This window comes from Punica granatum, chromosome 2, assembly GCF_007655135.1.
Source record: "Punica granatum isolate Tunisia-2019 chromosome 2, ASM765513v2, whole genome shotgun sequence".
In the NCBI taxonomy this organism is placed as follows: Eukaryota; Viridiplantae; Streptophyta; class Magnoliopsida; order Myrtales; family Lythraceae; genus Punica; species Punica granatum.
The window spans coordinates 13,772,675-13,792,832 of record NC_045128.1 but is presented as its reverse complement, the minus strand read 5'-3'; the positions used below and the strand labels follow the sequence as shown (position 1 = coordinate 13,792,832).

The following is a 20,158-nucleotide window of genomic DNA, read 5'->3' as shown; positions in this document are numbered from 1 at the left end:
TTCTTGAGGGATTGAATTGATGTAACGCGTGGGCAAATTAATGTAATATAGAAATTAAATGATGTTCGTTACATCACTTACATCCTTAATGTTGATTACATCATATTTCCCCCTCCCTTTTCCCCCCCATTTGAAGACGTTTCATCTTCTCCCTCTGCTTTCTCTCTCTCTATCTGTCTCTCTCTGTGCATTGACTTTCTTCAAGTGCAAAGCGCATCCTCTCCAAGTTCCAATGAGATGATCATCAAGAGAAGGCTCAAACGAGCACTATGGAAGACGATAACCACAAGTTTGTTTGTATACCCAAGTAACTTTCACTGTCCGTGTTTTTTGATGAAATGTGGGTTTTAACATAGTAGATTTTTTAGAGGTTTTGATCATCAGCGCATATGCTTTCTAAAGTGTTATTGGTTTGTCAGGATTTAGGTTCATGTTTTGACATTGCTGGGTATTTGCATTTCACAAATATGATATTTTGGTGGGTCGATCATGCTGTAATGTGGTGAAATTTACATGTCCTGGTATATGTGGTGTTTATACATGTTAAAAATGATTTATTTTCACAATGGCTTTCTGAAAACACAAGAAAATCTTTATTTTTTTTGTTCTTTCTACAGTTTGTACCTGTGGAAAACAGTCGATGTTTATCTGCATCATGGAGAGAAGTTTGTTGGGGAACCCAAGGTGGGTTATGAGGGTGGTGATGTAGACATCATAAGAAATGTATATGTAGATACAATCACAGCAATTGAGGTTTGTGATTTGCTGCTTGATGTCTATAGAACTGCACTCACTAGCTACCATTACAGGGATCCTACATTTAAGATATTTGATTTGACCATAAACAATTTCGATTCTGACCTTAATGCTAGATACTTGATTAGTGTCGTGCAAGATTAGACTGAACTCCACTTTGTACTATGCAGCATAGCCAAATGGATGATCCTTTAGAACTTAATGAAAAAGAGATTAGGGAGTTGGGGAGGGTTGAGGCTAAGAGAAGGAAGCAAGAAGCTGAACTAAGGAGAAAGCAAGAAGAGATTGAAATGATGGAACAAAAAGCTGTAGAGAAGAGGAAACAGGAAGAGATTGAAAGGATGGAACAAGAAGTTACAGAGAAGAGGAGATAGGAAGAGGAGATGGAAAGGATGGGGCTTGAAGTAAGGGACTGGAATGAGGAAGATGATGATATGGAGTTTGAGCAGTCCACTCAGCATAATCTTAAGGAGATGCAACCCTGGTTCGACTATATTATTGCAAGTCCAACCAGAGACACATGAGTTTGAGAGGCTATACATTTGCTTAGAAGCATGTAAGAGGGGCTTCCAAGAAGGCTGCAGACCCATCATTGGGTTAGATGGATGCTTCCTAAAGGGTTATTATGGTGGCCAACTTCTTTCAGCAGTAAATCAGGATGGAAACAATTCATTCTTTATCATTGCATATGCTGTAGTTGAAGTGTAGTGCACAGAAAGCTGGAAATGGTTTCCTCAGAACCTCATCTCTGATGTGGGAGATCCAATAGAGAAGAAATATACTTTCATTTCTGACATGCAAAAGGTGAGTTCAATGATTGTGTATTGCATTGTTACATTAGTTACATTCTTTAAAATTGTGTATTGATTATCTTTTTGAACATTGTAGGGGTTGGATGCTGCACCCCACAAATTTTGCAGCAGGCATATCTGGGCAAACCTGACCAAGCATGCTAAGTGCAATGATGGTGAACTGCGGAGAGCATTCTGGAATTGTGCCAAAGCAACAACTCCACAAAGGTTCACGCAGTGCATGAATGCTCTTCGAAGGTTCAACCAAACAGCTGCAGAGTATCTAGGGACAATTGATCCAAGCAGATGGTCAAGGTCAGCTTTTGATACTGTCTGTAAGAATGATGCACTAACCAGCAGTATGTGTGAGCAATTCAATAAAGAACTGTTAAAAGTGAGGGGTAAACCTATACTAACCTTGGTTGAAGGGATGAGAGAGTACATCACAAGGAAGAAGATAAGATGCCAGACTTTATTGGCCAGATACAATGGATTTCTCTGCCCCAAAGTTCCGGCAAGGTTAAAGGAACATAAGAAGAACTCTAATGGCTGGGTTCCATTGTGGGCAAGGGATCCTCACATGTCACAGTTTGAGGTAACATGCCCACCATTCTCTAAGTGTGTTGTTGATATGAGAGTGCATAGTTGTTCTTGTAGAGTATGAGACTTGACTGGCATACCATTGCTGCCATGCTGTACAATAGCCAGAGGTCAGAGGAGTTTGTCAATCATCTCTTAAGGAAAGAGGTCACACAGAAAGCTTATGAACCCTTCATACATACAATCAGTGGCCAAGATTACTGGGAGAGGACTCCTGATGACCATGTCCTTCCTCCAAAGATGAAGAGACAACCAGGAAGACTCAAGAAGTAGGGGAAGAAGGCTCCAGTGGATAAGGCTAACCCTCACAAGTTAAAGAGACAGTTGAATGATCCAAGGTGTGGCAGGTGTGGAGAAATGGGGCACACCAAGAGAAAATGTATTGGATAACCAGTTGCTAAGGGGAAAAAGGATAGGCATGGTGCTTCTACTTCAGGTGGTGCTTCGAGTGGTTCTGGGCTAGCTGAAGTAGAGAATCTGAATGTTTAGTGGAAATGAATGAGAGTATGGAAGTTATAACAGAAGAAATGAATATTTCACAAGAATCTGCTCCACCCCAACCATCACAGCCATCTCAGTTTGGTCTATTTGATGCACAGTCATCACAGGTACTTTTGCTTTCATTTGTACATTTGAATTTTTGTAAATGCTGCGAATTAATTCACTCTCCTTAATATCATGTATATGTTCCTCAAATGCTCACATTTGCTGAGGCCTCCTTTTTCCAACCAATGAGAGCCCCTCTAATAAGGCCCCCTCCAGTGAGGCCACCTCCAGTGACGCCCTCTCCAGTTAGGCCCCATCACACTCCCATCACAACACACACCATCGAAGCTACAAGTTTTGGAACTGCTGCGGGGTTTGCAGCATATTTCCAACCAAGGGGACCTCCAATTAACTGAACTGTAGATTGCAGAAGCTCATCATTTTGGGCTGTTCCAAATTGTTGTTGTACCTTTTGCAGAAGCTCACCATCTTGGGTTGGATACATGTTACATTGCAAAAAATATTGCCTCTGTCTGTACCTTTTGTGTAGGCATTTTTGGCAAACTAGCCATTTTTTTTTGTAGCAGATGGGTTGTTGCTTTGCCTCTGTCTGTACCTTTTGTGTAGCCATTTTTATCTATAATAATAATATAGTCATTTTTGTAATTTCATTTCATTTTGGTAAGTTTTTTCCTTCATTCCATTTGCTTTGAACCATCCAGTAGGCCAATATGACTTTGTTTCATTGGGGGAAGGAGGAAGGAAGGTGAGAGTTCGGTTCATTGTGTTAAAAAAAATGGTGTAGAAACTAAATTGATGTAGAAAATGGGCAAGAGTTTAGTTAGATCTGTTAAAAATGGTCCAGGGACTAAATTGATGTAGCACGAGGACCAAATTGATATAACGTTTTCCACCGTTTAACATCGTAATCATTAAAACTTAACGGCAGGGCCAAATTGATGTGGCAGGGGACCAAATTGATGTCGCATTGGGATTAGATCGATACATCCACCCCAAAAAAGGACCAAATTGATGCAACTATACCACTAACTAATGTAACTGCGTAAAGTCAGGGACTAAATTGATATAACCGTGCAAAGTGGAGGACCAATTTGATGTAACCTTCCAGTGAGGGACTAAATTGATGCAAATGTGCAAAGTCGAAGACGAAATTGATGTAAAAAAATAAATCAGAAACAAAATTGATTCAACTTACGAAAGTCATGGACGAAATTGCCTATTTACTCTTAAGAAAAAGTATGTGAGAGACTTATTATTAAATTAAAGAAAAAGATTAAAAAAATAATGATTGTGTTGATGAATTGAATAAAAAATAGAGTTGAATGGATTAAAATTTTAATTTTGAAATCAAACAACAAAGTCATGTGAAGATGTACACACTGCACTATACCGTATTTGACTATTATATTTCATTTTTAGCATTCCTTCCTTCAACATATTTGGAAAAAAAAAATAGGGTTTTTACCTAAAATGGCCCATGGTTTGTCCGTTTTGTCAAATCTATCATATACTTTTTTTTTGTCAAATCTATCCCATGGTTTACTTTTTGCATCAAATCTATCCTAGCGTTATCTTTTCCGTCGACATCTAACGGCCGTGCTGACGTGGCACGTGGAGAGATAGTGGGCCACACTTGCCACGTAAGCGCCACGTCAGCACGGCTGTTAGATATCGACGGAAAAGATAACGCCGAGATAGATTTGATGCAAAAAGTAAACCATGGGATAGATTTGACAAAAAAAACATAGGATAGATTTGACAAACGGGCAAACCATGGGCCATTTTAGGTAAATATCCCAAAAAAATCTCAATTACAAACCGGCAACAAGGGGATAATAGGGGTAGGAAACAAAAGGGCATGAGTATCGTACTAGTGAAAATCAAATCGATATTTGTTGATCCTAAGTTGAAAGCGGTGTTACTGCATTAAAATTACTTTTCTCATATTTGAACAATTTTTTTATTTTAATTACCTGCTAGCCCTTTCGCTCGTGCGTTGAGTGGGATTTTTATTCATGACAAAAAATTAATATACTTTGTTATAAAATCTATCATTATTTATAATATTAACAAAATTTAATTTAGTCTTAAAAATAAGTACTTTATTTATTATTATAGAATTTACTCTTGAATAATCCTTAAGTTACCTCTTACTTAATAGAATGTATTAAATTCATGCATAATTTATACTAAAACGCTTTTCCTTTCCAAGTACTACAGTACTTTATCTATATGAAAGAGACAATAAATTTCTATGTTTTACGAATAAGAATAGTAAAATCAAGTGAGTAAAGTTATTTTTTTAACCAAAATTAACGTAATTAGTTTTATTCTTTATGATTTCTAAAAGAGCTTCTTAATTTTTAATATAAAAATTTAAAACATTTCGATATTTTGAATTCACTTTACATCTTCTAGAAATAATAAAATGCTTCTAGAGTTTCGATTTGAATTGATAAAAATCTACTTATTAATTTTATTAAATTTACTTACTCTGTTATTGAATATATGCATTGTATAGTCTTGATAACATTTTCAATAAAGTGCTTTGATTTGAGAAACCTGCATTTATTTATTTATTCGTTTTTAAACTTTTCTACATCATTTTTTTTTCATGTCATTTATTAAAATTATTTTACCAAACGCCATCTTTTTTTGCTTTTACATGGGCGGCAGAAGAATGTTCGTTGGTGCTTGAGCTTGACCGCGATCACGGAAGCACTGATGCTGCGAGCACAGACCTCCTTCAAGGATTATCACTCAGCATTGTTTGATGCAAATAGGCTCATGAAACTAAATCCTTCTTCTGAGGTCTATAGAAACCTTGAAGCCCGCGTGAGGACTCAGTCGGTATGTATGACATCTTCTGATTCTTGGTGATATCGTTCATAATTTTCATATTGTCTGTCTTTCGGGAGTAGTCGAACTTCAGGGAAAATAATTAATTCGTGAATGATGTCACAGTCACACTATCATAGGGTTAGCTTTTTCTATGAATGCACCAGCTTCACTGATTTGTGAGTTTGCAATATCTTTACTTTTTTTTTTCTGACTTTTCTGTCGAAGGATGCCAAGCAGCAAGCATAGTGCTTACTCGACTTAGCTTTAAGAAGTATTGGAGTTTGGAAATGCATTTTAAACCTTCGACGTTTAGCGTATATGTTTGAACAACTTGCCCTTATTTGTAAACTGAAAGGTTGCTGGGTCGATCCCCTCTTGACGTCGGGCCCTTGAAGGCCACCCGTGCTCATGCAATGGTACATGAATGTACCTTGTCCCATTGGCAGTGCGGTGTTCATGGGCCTTCAGCAATACCTCAGTCAAAAAAAAGAAGAGCGAATGTATCGGAGTCACGATGGAAAAAACAAATTCTAGCGTCTCGGTGTTTGCAGTGTCCCGAGGTTCTATTAGCTAGATTACGCAATATCAGTGCCAATCAGAGTATTTCTCTTCACCCTTCTTCTACTTCCTGGAAGATGCAGATAAAATATTTTTTCCGATTTGTTGACGCAGCTAAAATATGTTATGAGAAGTATCATGGATGGATTCTTAACGGGCACTGTCATCGATTTGTTTTTATACCTTCTCTTTCAAGTTAGTGAGGGATTTGATTTCTTTTAGCTTAAGGAAAGTCCTTGGCTGCAATACCTGAATCTGAAGTAGAGCTAGAAGAATAGGAGGAAGATATAAATGCAAAAGATCGCGAAAGAAATGATGCCAACTTCTTACCCGAGTATGAGACAGGAGGAATTGGAGCAGTCACCGTTCCGATCTTAGAACATGTCGAGAGAAATGATATTAGTAGCAGTACAGCATCTGGTGCTGAGGGCATTGCACTTGAAGCAGAGAGTGGCCATAATAAATCATCTGAAGAAAGGCTTGATAAAGTAGTAAGGCCTAATGGGCGAGCAATTCCAAAGCCAAGGGGACATTCGGCGCTAGACTATGCACGATTGGATAGTGTCTAAGGCAATTCCAGTGAAGACGATGAAAGCAATGACGAAGATGAAAAGGACTCTGTACCTCAACATCGGTTCTGTATTTCGGGGTACAGCCCGTGAAATGAAATGAGCGTGCCTCTGCTGTCGTCTTACAGATGGCTGCCTCCAACCGATGCCTCTCCAATTTGATCACTCAGAAGTATCACGTGCAGGGAAATTTGATGTCATGGGGTTGTCAGATCAAATGTGTGTTCATGGATAATACAGACGGTAGAATATCTTAAACGGAGAATCAGAGAGTTTGGGCTTGATGGACTTTTGCAGCTCCCTTTGGGAAGCAGTGGAGGCAGCAAGTAACTCAGAATCTCAGATAACTATTAGTGACTCCTCCTCAAAGGAAATTCATGCTGCTAGCAATAACATCAGTTCTCGGTGGTCGGATTACTGGTCTCTGTATGTAAGAGTTCAATCGTGATTTCGAAACTTTAGATGAGCCACTATATTGCTGATATTAGTGGTAACTCAAGATTGAGGGTTCAACCCAGTTGCAATTGATCAAAGCTTCCTTTTGCTTTTTGTTTGAATATCGCAAAGAGGCTCCTTAGAAAGCGCAAGTATGATCCCTTGCCATTTAGCAAAACAAACTTTTTTTTTTTGCCATTCTCCTCCACAACCTTTCATTTTTTTGCCATTTTAGTCCTACCATCTATTTCCCCCCTAAAAACATGCTTTTCCTCCAAAAATAATCTTTATAATAATAATAATTTCTAAAATTTTTCATAAATACAAAAGAAAAAGAAAAACTATATATGCATATATAAGTAGGCGACTAGGGGCGGGATTCCCCTCCTTCCTTCTCGTCCACCCTACTCTCACCCCACACAGGGCCCTTTTCCCGATTTGAGTGAATCGAAAATCAAGGGAGTAGGGACAGCCCTGTCGGCAACCACCCCGTGATTGAGGTAGGTGGGGAGGTCCGACCCTATCGCCGACCTCAATCGAGAAGTCGTGGTCAGCGGGGCCGCCCCCACAACCCTCGATTCCCCTTAATTTTTAGAGATTGTTCCCCTATCTCTCAAATTGATGGGAATTGGGTCGGTGGGGGCGACCCTATCGATCACTACCCTCCCTGACGGTGGTTGCTAACAGGGTATGACCTTGCTAGGGAACCCGTCGAGGGGGTGGCTTTTAATTTCAGATTTCTTAGAGTTTTTGTATCATTTAAAATATTTAAGAATTAATATTGTTTAAAGCCAATTTTTTGACTGAAAAGGAAATTTTTAGCAAAAAATAGACCGCAAGACTAAAGTGGCAAAAAAAACAAAAGGTTGAGGACGAGAATGGAAGAAAATTTAGGACAAAAATGATAAAAGCAATCAAGGTGGATGACCAAAAGTGTCTTTTTTCTTTATTTTTTTGGTGAGTTAACATCGAGTAACTTCATGGTTCAAAAAGCACACATTTATAGTCTTATTCAGGATATCCAATGAAGAACTTTATTCACCCATTGTAATTGTAAATTATAAATATATATTTATAACTTTTCATGGATGCGTCTCTTCTAAAAAAGTAAGGTGGCGGTACGTTATCGCACCACTTGTCACATCTTTATTAGAGGTGAACTGAAGGTCATGCAACTAAACATCCACTTTATTATGCGTAGGGCATCATTCTGACACTTTGTCTTGACTTTTATATATTGTATATCGATTAGGTAAAAAGAAAAAAAATCAAAAAAGGAATCTTTAGACAAAAAGTAGAAACTTTTCATAACGTTATAATCACTATTAAAAGAGGTTATAAGTTAATTTTATTAATAAAAAAAGCAAATACAAAGGGTAAACAATAAAATTAGAAAAATAAAAAAGAAAATAATTGACCAATGTAAAATTGAAGAGATAAAGAAAATGCATTTCTAGTCCATATACAAATTTGAATTGAAGAGAATAAATTTTATCAGGTAAGTTGTTTCATTTCAATAAAGTAGACGTATATACACATATACATATACATATATATATATATATATATATATTTAGTTCTCAACCTTTTAGAAATTTTTTCTATAAAATCAGAAAATTCTCCAAAAGTAAACAAGTCCTGCGATTTGTATTTCATCAATTATGAATATTTATATTTATATATCTATATCTTCAAACAGTAAAAAAAATTCAGAAGATAGAAAAATTAATTCTTATGAAGTTTTCCATTTTTTCTGAATATTTCTAATTTTTATTTTCTAAATTTTATTTTTAGTTTTATATTTGATCTGAAGTGTTTCAGATTTTATAAATTTTTCTGATGTTTCTATAACATTTTTGAACTTTTTCAATATTTTTATTTTTTAGAATTTTTTATGCATTATATATATTTTAGAATTTTAATTGCCATGTCAGCTTTCCGCTTGGCAACGTTAGCAGAAATTTTTTGCGAGAAAAAAATGTTTATGTTAGATTAGGAAAAAAAATAAAAAAGAAGCAAAATTTCGTGATTTTAACTTAATTAACCCCAAATAATTTAAAGAGAGGTCCATTTGTGTGGTAATATGCTTCATCTGGGGTAATGATATGGCGCAATTAATATATTTGGTCGCATATATCTCAAGTAAATCACTTAAAGTGTAAGTAAATTTGTATCTTACTAAAAAACTAAGTAAAGTTGTTCAAATTTTGCATAATTTCATATTTTGAATTAATTTATTTCAAAATACATGTAATTTACTTTGAAATTGTGCAAGATACTTTCTCTTTTCTCTTTTATTGATGAAGCTTAGTTTTTCTATTCATGATTTACTACAAAAACTGTACTAATTTTTTTTGGTATGAACTGTAGCATCCATAACCCTAATTGGGTCTCGACTAATCTAGTCGAGTTAGGTCGACTCATTAAGGGATAAAGCTCTTCTAGTGCGGATTTTCTCTATTCTCAAGACTCGATGTCAAGACCTTATTTAAGGGAAACAAGCACCGAACCGTTTAAACCAACTTACGTTGGTACTTTTAATAGTAATTTACTAGAAACTAGCTAATACCCAGGTTGCATGAAAAAGTTATCAAATTTTATACGATCGAAATTAGATGATATTTAATACATATCATGTACAAATGAATATAAAGATAAAGAAATGTATGATTGTTTGCAGGAAAAAGTGTGAGTGTGCCAAAGACAGTAGGTCTCGAGAATATGTAAATGAGCATAATCTAACTTCTAATCAAACGAAAGCTATTAGTTCGGTGCCTTGCAATGTAAAAGGACTTAGACTTGAACGATTCAAGAGATGTGAAAATTAACTTAGGATGCAAAATATAAAGTGCGAATAAGTAAATTGTGCATAAAGGAAATCTAATTGCATTGAACTGAAGACGAATACAAATGAAACTGACGGACTGATTGAATGTAAAAGAACTTTGCTGGGATCAACAGAGACAAACTTGAAGGAAATTAATTGATGGAATAACTGAAAGTTCAAAGGAACGACTGTACATTGACGGGGTCAATTTAAAGGCTAAGGAAACGAAAGACTAGACGTAAGGCAACATGCTGGTAGAGTTTTGACTGATTTTGGGGTGTGTTGAGCGTGTGTGTCTTCTCCTTGGCTCTCTGGATCTTTATTTATAGGGGAGGTTGGCCTCTCTCTCCAAGCACCATATTCCCATGATCTATCAATTAAGACTCTGATATTGCAGAATGTGAAAAAGTTGGGAAACTTGCAACTTTAATCCTGTGCTCCTCCAAAGTAGGTGAATGTGTAGTGCTATGTGCTTCTTTTCTTTGATCTTCACATCTTCTGTTAGTTTTTTCAAATGATCATGTTCTATCAGTTACCACATTTTCATGAACGTGCTAGTTCTGCCCTCTCACTAAACGTGAACTGTTTAACTTGACTAACTGCTTTAAGATTATTTCCCACTTTTGATAGCACTACAAAAATTAAACTGACCAAAAGAACCAAAAACTTATTCGATATGAAATTGCGATGGGTCATCTAATTCAATCTCATCAATTGGGCCATAATTTTAGAAAATTTGAGATATGATGTCAACAATGATGGAAAGACAAGTGGACATAATAAATATTAAAAATTATAGAAGAAGAATATATTATGATGGCATACAAATACATAATTTAGTCTTATGGAATGCGAATAACGTATGTATACAAATTCAGTAATCTTATAATATGATCCAATAGGATTAACCTATAATAAAAAATAAAAAAAAAATCTTGAAATATGCACCTGTGTAACAAAAAAGGGGCAATATTGTTCACGAGTGAAGATATAGGAAAAACTATAGCGGTAAAAGATGATTGAAAAAAATGAATTTTCGTCTTGCATCTATAAGAAATTTAGTACATTAAATTTGAAAAATGACACATATTTCAAGAAATTATTTTAAGTTATCAAATTAAATTTAAATTATCACGTACAAATAATATAGATGAATAACTTAAATACGTTAAATATAGCACAAACAAAATACAGTAAAAACTCAGTGAATTAAATCAAAATATGGGGGTGCAGGTTTCCTAATGAAATGTAATGTCAATCAATGTGGAGTTAAGGTTTCCTAATTAATTAGACAGCGTGTTATCTCGTGCTCTTTAGCTTTAATATATGTATTATATAATAAAAGGCACATCTTTGGCTGGTCCAATCTGGCATGCCCAGAAGGTTCGATTCCCACCCTTCGTCATCGTCATCTTCTCCAACGGCCTTCATTCTCATTCCCATTTTACCTTCTTCAATAGCGCATTCCTTCTCTATTGATTGATCAGAGCTCTCCCTCCCTCCCTCTCTCTCTCCCTTCCACACCCCCACCCCCCGTCCCTTCCTCTTTGAGCCTCCGAGCAAACGAAGCGAACAGGTACGATGTCATTTCCAGTTTGTCTCTCTGGGTCTGTGTCTCCCATGTTCATGTCCCGGATCGTCGATTCGATGCTCGAGTGGAAATTACGTACCTTGACGTGTTCTTCCTCAAATTCGTGTTGTTGGGGTTGGGTTCTGTTTCATTCTTCTTCGCGGGCAGGAACGGTAATCGAAGCGATGGCCCGTAAATTGTTATTCTTCTTGTGTTTGTCTTCGAAAACTTTCAGCCTTTCCTCTGTACAAATGCTGGCTTGATTGAACAATCCCATGGCTGCATTTTGACTGTTGTGTACATGATGCAGTGCAATTTCATGGTTTTGTTTTCCTGGAAACGGAGAACCGTTCATTGTTTTCCAGTTCTTTCAATTCTGTAGGGATCATTCATTATTTTCCAGATACGATAGAATGTCTTGTATCGTATTCCCGTTTCACTTCCTTGAATCGGTTCCATATGGGAATGAAACAGAGATGTATTATTTATCCCTCCTGGGTGATGACTTGAGGAGAGATGCTGGTTTTATTACGGTTTAGTGAGGCCAGTAGTTTGATATGTTTTTGCAGATCAGAGCTATTTCCTTTTACCATTCAGTCGAAAAGCTCGCGCAGACAGCATTTTACAGCAGAGGACTTCGAAAACCGTAAAGAAGTGACCTAAGCATAAAAATGCACAACGAAAATTCGCCTGGGCATCATAGCAAAGAAACTCATGGGATGCGCAGCGATATTGATGATACGACACCATTGAGTGATGTCAAAGCACCAAATATGTTTGAAAGGGCAAAGGAGGAGATCGAGGCTCTTGTTCAGACTATCCATCCCAAGAAAGAGTCTCAAACTCATGAAAAGAGGTTGGACATCACTCGTGTTTCAGTGCTTGGAAAGCTCGGATTTCTTGTACGCTTTGATTTATTTTCTGATTCTTCTCTGATGATATATCTACAGGGATCAATCTAAGGAGGCGAAGTTGAAGGCCGACCCTTCAAACTCTCCATCAGGTTACTTATCGTTTACTTGCATATTCTTACAGAAAGCAGTACTTTTATCTCTTGTATGAGAGTCTCTCATCAGCTAATTAGCAACCCTGCTATCTGGAAACTGGATGGGCTAGAAATCGAGGCGACACATATTTTTCATATCACGTACATTGCAGTTTATGCTGATCAATGAATGTGCTTATGTTTGGCAATCATAGACGAGGAACCATTAAATATTATTGTATTCTTTTTAACAGCATCAAATGATGGGAAGGCACCAAACTTCATTAAAAGGGCAAAGGAGGAGCTTGAGGAATTTATTCACAGCCGCCACCATCACCACAAAGAAACTCATGGCAGAAGTGATGACATCGACGAGAATACCCCTATCGGCGAAGTCAAAGGTCCAAATGTGTTTGAACGAGCAAAAGAAGAGATCGATGCTCTCGTTCAGGCCATCCACCCTAAGAAAGAGTCTAACCATTCGCCGAAAGCTTCACCTAGTCGCCACCACCACCACAAGGAAACTCATGGCAGAAGTGATGGCATTGATGAGAATACCCCTGTCAGTGACATCAAAGGCCCGAATGTGTTTGAACGAGCGAAAGAAGAGATCGAAGCCCTCGTTCAGACCATCCACCCTAAGAAAGAGCCTAAACATGATTCGCCGAACAAAGAAGGCGGCTTCAGGCACAATATTGAGAAGGGGCTGGAGAAGGTGCGCTCTCCTTGGGGTCATAAGAGCGATTGACTGTCGGGTTTTTTGCAAAGATTTTAGAAGTTATTGTTTGCTCATAGTCATTGTGAAGATTTGATTTGAATGACATGGTGATTGCTGATAGATTATTTCATTGATTGTCAAATCTTGGTTCTTTGTGTCCATCTGAATAGGTCCCTCTGCTATGACCCACTGTCTGACGTTTTTGCACCTCTTCTTCTGGATGTGTTCTTCTGACTTCTTCATGGGTCCCAGATTTTGATGATACCCGATAATTATTCGACTTATCTCCATGTGACCCACTTCTCGGCAATAGTCAAAAATGGGATACCACTTTTCTGGGAATTGTTTTTTATTTGCATTCTGATGTTCAGAGACTTAATAAGTAGTGATTTTATTGGAGTCGGTTCAGTCCATTAAAGAGTAAAACGACTTTCTAAAATTTCTTAGTCATGTCTCATTAAAAGCTGAACCTGTGCATGGTAAGGCAAAAGGGCCTCCTTGAAGACATGAATGTCGGCCCACGACGGCTCCACCGGAGGCGCCCTTCTCCGACCCTTACTGCTCAACCTAAGAGCGGACACAGTTCGCACTTGTTTACACTAAGTTCTGAATTAAATATCTTCCCAAAAAAATAGGTCCCAATTAAAATCTCGTGAACAGAATTCATAGTTAAAAGAATTTTTTGATAGGGCGACCCAGTATGTTTGAATATCAAACCATCTACACTGTAAAATTATATGTATATATATTTTCTGTCGTCGTCTCCCCCACTCCACTCGAACCTTCGCTACGCCAGCAGTTTATGTCAGCAGTAAGACATCTTTGTCGTGACAAATTGAACCAACTTTGCTGACGCGCTTCCATCAATAGAAGAAAAAAAAAAAAAAAAAAACTTTGCCTTCTTCTTCCTCATCCCACCTCTCCTCCTTCCTCTCCCTACCCACGCCCATGCCCCCCTCCTTACTTGCACACAAGACCTCGTCCTCATACGCAAGTTCCTACGACTCTTCCCCCCGTCCCTCATCTCCCTTGTCTGTGTCTGTGACCCGACAAATATTTTCTCTCTCTTCCCCCTCGTCATCACTCTCTCTGCCCCTTTCTACACCTTTGACTTTTCCCTCTGCGAATCCCATTTCCAGCCATGATCCCTCTCCCTCCCCTGATAATCAGCTCCGGCCCTCCCTCGGCAATCTTCCTGCTTCTCTCCCTCTGTCTCTCAGGTTCTTGATTATGGGGACCCCGAAATCGGGCTTCGCTGATTCCAACGACATGGTCAGCAACAACAGAAACAACAGCAGCAATGGCAGCAGCAGCATCTACTGCGCCTCCACCGTGCCCGCCGCCCCGGCGCCCGCGCCCGAGACCCTCTCCTCCACCCCCTTGCCCGACCACTTCCGCCGCCTCTCCGACAGCTTGGAGTCCATCTTCGGATCCACCGACCTTGAGTTCTTCGCGGACGCAGAGATCGCCCTCGGCGACGGCCGCGAGCTGCCCGTCCACCGCTGCATTCTCGCCGCCCGGAGCCCCTTCTTCAGGGTGGCGTTCGCCGAGAAGGATAGAGGGGCGAAGCTGGAACTGAAGGAGATCGCGAGGGAGATGGAGGTCCGGCCAGAGTCGATGCTCGCGGTGTTGGGCTATCTCTACAGCGGCAAGGTGAAGCCGTTGCCCAAGGGGGTCCGCGAGTGCGTCGACGACCTGTGCTGCCATGTCGCGTGCCGGCCTGCCATAGATTTCCTGGTCCAGGTCCTCTATGCTTCGTATACGTTCCAATTGAGTGAACTTGTTGACTTGTATCAGGTGATAATCCAATTCAGAGGCTGTAACTTTACAGTACAGTAATCTTTTGATCGACAAGTGAATATATTTATGCCATTTGTTGTTGCTAATTGTCTGTATCGAACATCGTTGTCTCAGTTGAATGAGCCTAAACTACAGTACAAGGGCTGATCGCGTTATTGTAAGAGAATCGAAAGTTCGGATTACCCCGACCTTTTCTCTATAGCCATTTGAGTCGACTAGCAGTCAGAGAAGTCCAATGATGTGGTGAATTAGTGAGATGCTTTAAGATAGGGGATAGAGGCCCGGTTTTGTTTGTGGTCATACTTGATGTTGCCTGCGTTGTCTGCCAAAGTTTTGATCCTATGTTTCTTTTGATTAATATCATCCAATGAGGTCTTCGCTTGTGGATCTGCTGGATAGTCAGTTTGCTTTATTTTGAGTCTTTTTTTTTTTTGGCTATAGAAACCGTGAGTTTTTCAGTTTCTTGAGTTGCTTTCGGTAGACTAACCCCAGAAAAATCTTCCAACTGATAGATGGATGTTCAGTGAACACATAGGAGTATATGTTTGAAGCTATGACTTAGGTTTGATTAGAGGCTTAAGTTTGGAATCCCTCTGGAGAGAATAGTGTTTTTTTGACAGCCAACTTGGGCTTTAGAAGGAATTTCTGCTTCCAGAAATTGAAGCTTGCCCCATCAGGACTATAGTTTTGGTTCTACATTTGAAATCTGAAAGAGCACTGATTTCGATTACTCGCATTATGATTGTGGAAACTAAGTGCTTCTTGACCGGCTGGCAGAGATAAATAATAAACGCTGAAAGTGTGGAGGAGCGTTGGCTTTATAATGATGCAAGAACAGAAGTAAAGCTAGTCGATTGTATTTGAATGCTCTCATGAATTTACATGATCAAATGGCTTCACTTATCATTTATTGCTGAATTTTTTGAAAGTTCTTTAGTTTACTCATGATATCATTTCAAGAAATTGAAGTTGAGCTACTATTAATTTGCAGGGGCACCTATTGGATATTCTCGACAAGGTCGCAGTAGATGATACTCTGGTGATTCTCTCAGCTGCAAATATCTGCGGGACTGCATGTGAGAGACTGCTATCACGATGTATTGATACCATTGTCCGATCAGATGTGGATATCGTAACCCTGGAGAAGTCATTGCCCCAGCACAACGTAAAGAAAATTACGGACCTCCGATCAGAACTGGGCCTGAGCAAGTCCGAGGACAACAACGTTCCGAATAAACACGTGAAGAGAATATACAGAGCGCTGGATTCAGATGATGTGGAATTGGTCCGCATGCTCCTCAAGGAGGCCCATACTACCCTGGACGATGCATGGGCCCTCCATTATGCGGTGGCCTACTGTGATGCAAAGACGACCTCTGAGCTTCTTGATCTCGGGATCGCCGATGTGAATCGAAGGAATTCTCGGGGATATACTGTGCTACATGTTGCTGCGATGAGGAAGGAGCCGAAGATTATTGTTTCTCTTCTGATCAAGGGAGCGAGACCATCAGATCTAACTTTGGATGGTAGGAAGGCTCTTCAGATATCGAAGAGGCTGACGAGGGCGGCAGACTATTACAAGTCTGTGGAGGAGGGGAAGTCTTCTTCAACCGACCGGCTGTGTGTGGAGATATTAGAGCAGGCAGAGAGAAGGGATCCACTGCTTGGAGAAGCTTCTCTTTCCCTTGCTATGGCTGGTGATGATCTTCGCAAGCAGCTTCTATATCTTGAAAATAGAGGTGACCCTCTTTTACTTTTATCTTGTTCTCTTGAATAAAATCCCAATTGCGAACCATGAGAATAGCACTGACAGATTTTTCTACATTGCTTGATATTATCTTTGGAAAGTACAATGTAGGAGGAATTTACCCCAAACTACTTTCATACGCGTCTTGGTTGCACTTTAATGAATAAATTGTGCCGAAAGATTTTCAATTATTTCCTTGATGAGAAAACGCTAGTGAATTCCCATTTTTTGAATGTTCGCTTTTTTAATTAACAAAGGGAAATTCACTCTTTCATTGAAAAGGGCATCCATCAAAACTGTTAACTCTTGCATTTCTGCTTGCATTGGTGAGTCGAATAAGATGGGATTGGTTTTTCGAGGCATCACTTTGTGGTCCACTTTACTGTACTTGTTTCTCTGGGGCTGAACTTAAAATTCTTTCTTTTCTGAAATAATCAACTCTTACAGTTGGACTCGCAAAGCTTCTGTTTCCGATGGAAGCGAAAGTTGCGATGGACATAGCTCAAGTTGATGGAACTTCTGAATTTCCATTGCTCAATATCACTTCAAGGAACTTGGGCGGCACACAGGGCACCGATGTGGACTTAAATGAGGCTCCTTTCAAGATTCAAGAGGAGCATCTCAATAGGATGAGAGCACTTTCTCGAACTGGTAAGTAACTTCTGCTTGAAAATGATGAAAACATAAAGTCGTGGGACTCATGTATCGCTCTCTACTTCGTATTAGCTTTTCGTGCTCCATTTTGGAAAAGTAGAAAACGGGATTTTTTTTTTCTTTTCTTTTCTTGAAGAAAAAAGAAAACAGATAAAAAGATGTGGAACTACACCTTTTTGCAATACGAGCATGTGTTTGGAGTGCCATGGAGTCTTCGGTCCTGTCTCTCATACCTTGAAAGATAAATCAGCATTAGGGAAAGCAGTGTACATGTTTGACTCCCTACATTCTGGTTATTCGAATTCTGCCCCTCCCGATTCATCCCGTCCCATCAGGCCTCGATCATGGGCCTTCCCTGGAATAGCCTGATAAAAAAAATATCTTGCTTTCCTCTTTGCAAATGGTATAAACAAATCGACTTCACTGAAATGTTTCCTTGTCTTATTTCCCTCTGAGCAGTGGAACTGGGGAAGCGATTTTTCCCTCGGTGCTCGGCAGTGATCAACAAGATCATGGACAATGATGAAATTTCAGAATTAACATACGACGGGAATGAAACTCCCAATGAACGACTCCGCAAGAAACAGAGACACATGGAGCTTCAGGAAGCCGTGAGCAAGGCATACTCTGAGGACAAGGAGGAGATCGATCGATCAAGCCTGTTGTCTTCGTCTTCCTCAACTTCCATCGGGCTTGTTGATTCAAATGGTAACAAGTTCGCTGCCATCAGCAATGTCAAGGAGAATGAAATGTAAGATTCTTTCGAGGAGAGGTGCAAGCATGAGTTGGTTGCATCTTTCCGCTGTACCATATTGTTTCCGGATTCTTAGTCGTCTAACTTGATTTTTACTTTTTCTAAATATTCCTTATAAAGATCATAGACAGTAAAGAAATTTTGTTTTTATGTTTCATAGGGTGTATGATTCTATTGTAATATCCAGTTTGTAAATCTATATGGCAAATTAGAGAAATCTTGTACTGCTTCTAATAATTTATCATACATGGATTTTCTGTACGTATTACATATATGTTCATATTTCATTTTTCTTCTTCCTGTTCTTTGGTAAGTATAACAATGTTGTTGCCGGGGGAAATTCTATAGCATAATACAAGTACAGGACCGGCCTTCCGCCACCGTTGGATCAACACTTTGGGGTGGGCCCCATGTTAATTAAACGGTAATCAAAGGCTCATGACCGGTACATTAATGTTGCCGTGGGAATTTATTTACGTAATGTTATGTAGGGATGTGCTCCAGCATTCTGTTCATGTTCATAATGTTATCTGACCCCTTTAAGATAAACTATAAATTAATATTAATTGTTGACTTAATAGTTAACTTCTCATATTAACATGCTATTAACTTCTCATATTAACATTGTCTTCGCAAAATCCATGTTATGCACTGATTCAATAACCTGGTGTAATATATAAGCTAGTCTACTTCCTTTATGGACTTGTGTTCATATATTTAGGATTATACTAACTCATTTATAATATCAAATGTAAACTTGGTTTCAGAGATAATAGAGACTATTTTGTCCTTGAGAAATTGACTTTGCATCAATTTTGGCAAATAAAGGCATTTGCATGAAAAATGACTTTGGTCCATTGTTTCAGACTGTAAATATATACCTAAATCGGTCCATATAGAGGTAAGGTGGCACTCGAAATAAAGAGAGAAGACCCATTGGCTCGAGAGAATGTGAGGTGATGCTCTATTGTGGGGATAATCATGTATCACCAAGCAATAGCTAAATGAATTAGAGGAAAAGGCCACTGCCTTAGAGAGTGGAAACCCACTGTCTCGAAAAGCAGAGAATGATCGAAAGAAATGAATAAATAGGTTCCCTTCCAGCTTGAGTTACAAGGGGTGTTTCATGATCAATCGATATAGAAATTTTGGCATTAAAGAGACCACTAAAAAGGGTGATGGCACAACCAAAGGGATTAGAGGATCCTTCTCCGAGTCTAAACTCCAATACCCTTGAGTTTAATGAGGTTTATTAAGCCTCAAAGAGACCCTCCGGATGAAGTTTTGGGTTGGGATAGCTATCCTGATTAGGTTTAAGATATATAAAAAAGGAATAGAAAGGGGTCATTAAAATTCCCTATACACCATATCTAATCAGTCCAAAGCCTCAAATCAAAAATTGTTCTTTCAACTTAAATCGAGTGAGCATCCCCCATATTGGGGCAAAAGGCGGTTGATTGAAGACATAGGGACATGGGGAAAAAAATCACAACATGGGATGAATTTTCAAAGGAAGAGCCACCAAGAAGAAGCACAATAAAACAAAGACGTAGCGAAAAGAAACGCATCATAGAGAGGGAAAAAAAGAAAGAAAGAAAGAAAGAAAGAAAGAAAGAAAGAAGATGGAAAAAGAAAAGGAGAAGAAAGTGAGAATCCGAGCAAAGATGATGAGTCATGAATAAGGATGCAATGAAAGTGAAACTACAAACAAAGTTGTAATCTCCAAGTGAATGCATAAGCTCCAAGGCCAAGATTGCAAAACGTAGTGATATCAAAGAATCAAGATCGCTTGGAGATGGTCACCCGTTCTAGGGCAATTAACCAACAGGGAAATCTATTATTAGAGTTTAGATGGAAATAACCAGGCATAAGGATAATGCACATGATTAACTAATAGACCAGACACAATGAATCCTATCTCAAGAAGCCTACGGCCCCACATATGATCCTGCCTTCCTCAACTAAACATCACAATCCACATTCACAAAGTGCCCTCTGTGAATAGTTGTGCGCATTTATGTCAAAATTCATGCAAGAGCACTCATC

At 38.8% G+C, this 20,158-nt stretch overlaps 2 protein-coding genes across 2 annotated transcripts; both read left to right on the top strand.

Moving 5' to 3' along the window:
* Positions 1–11,239: 11,239 nt before the first annotated feature.
* LOC116195869 lies at positions 11,240–13,318 on the top strand. Its single transcript, XM_031525252.1, has 4 exons — positions 11,240–11,460; positions 12,024–12,310; positions 12,405–12,457; positions 12,694–13,318. Exons 2-4 carry the CDS (start codon positions 12,126–12,128, stop codon positions 13,185–13,187), a joined length of 732 nt encoding a protein of 243 aa, XP_031381112.1. The 5' UTR covers positions 11,240–11,460; positions 12,024–12,125; the 3' UTR covers positions 13,188–13,318.
* Positions 13,319–14,060: 742 nt separating this feature from the next.
* LOC116195868 (BTB/POZ domain and ankyrin repeat-containing protein NPR1) lies at positions 14,061–18,380 on the top strand. The gene is made up of 4 exons (XM_031525251.1): positions 14,061–14,954; positions 15,949–16,696; positions 17,152–17,355; positions 17,818–18,380. The coding sequence occupies exons 1-4, from the start codon at positions 14,106–14,108 to the stop codon at positions 18,111–18,113; spliced, it is 2,097 nt and encodes a 698-aa protein (XP_031381111.1). The 5' UTR covers positions 14,061–14,105; the 3' UTR covers positions 18,114–18,380.
* The last annotated feature ends 1,778 nt before the right edge of the window (positions 18,381–20,158 follow it).

Excerpts from the sequence above, each read along its gene's own strand:
- LOC116195869 (XM_031525252.1), top strand. The coding sequence starts at position 12,126 with ATGCACAACGAAAATTCGCCTGGGCATCATAGCAAAGAAACTCATGGG. Across the intron at positions 12,311-12,404 it reads TCTCAAACTCATGAAAAGAG|GGATCAATCTAAGGAGGCGA; the intron begins GTTGGACATCAC and ends ATATATCTACAG. Across the intron at positions 12,458-12,693 it reads CCCTTCAAACTCTCCATCAG|CATCAAATGATGGGAAGGCA; the intron begins GTTACTTATCGT and ends TCTTTTTAACAG.
- LOC116195868 (XM_031525251.1), top strand. The coding sequence starts at position 14,106 with ATGCCCCCCTCCTTACTTGCACACAAGACCTCGTCCTCATACGCAAGT. Across the intron at positions 14,955-15,948 it reads AACTTGTTGACTTGTATCAG|GGGCACCTATTGGATATTCT; the intron begins GTGATAATCCAA and ends ATTAATTTGCAG. Across the intron at positions 17,356-17,817 it reads GAGAGCACTTTCTCGAACTG|TGGAACTGGGGAAGCGATTT; the intron begins GTAAGTAACTTC and ends CCCTCTGAGCAG.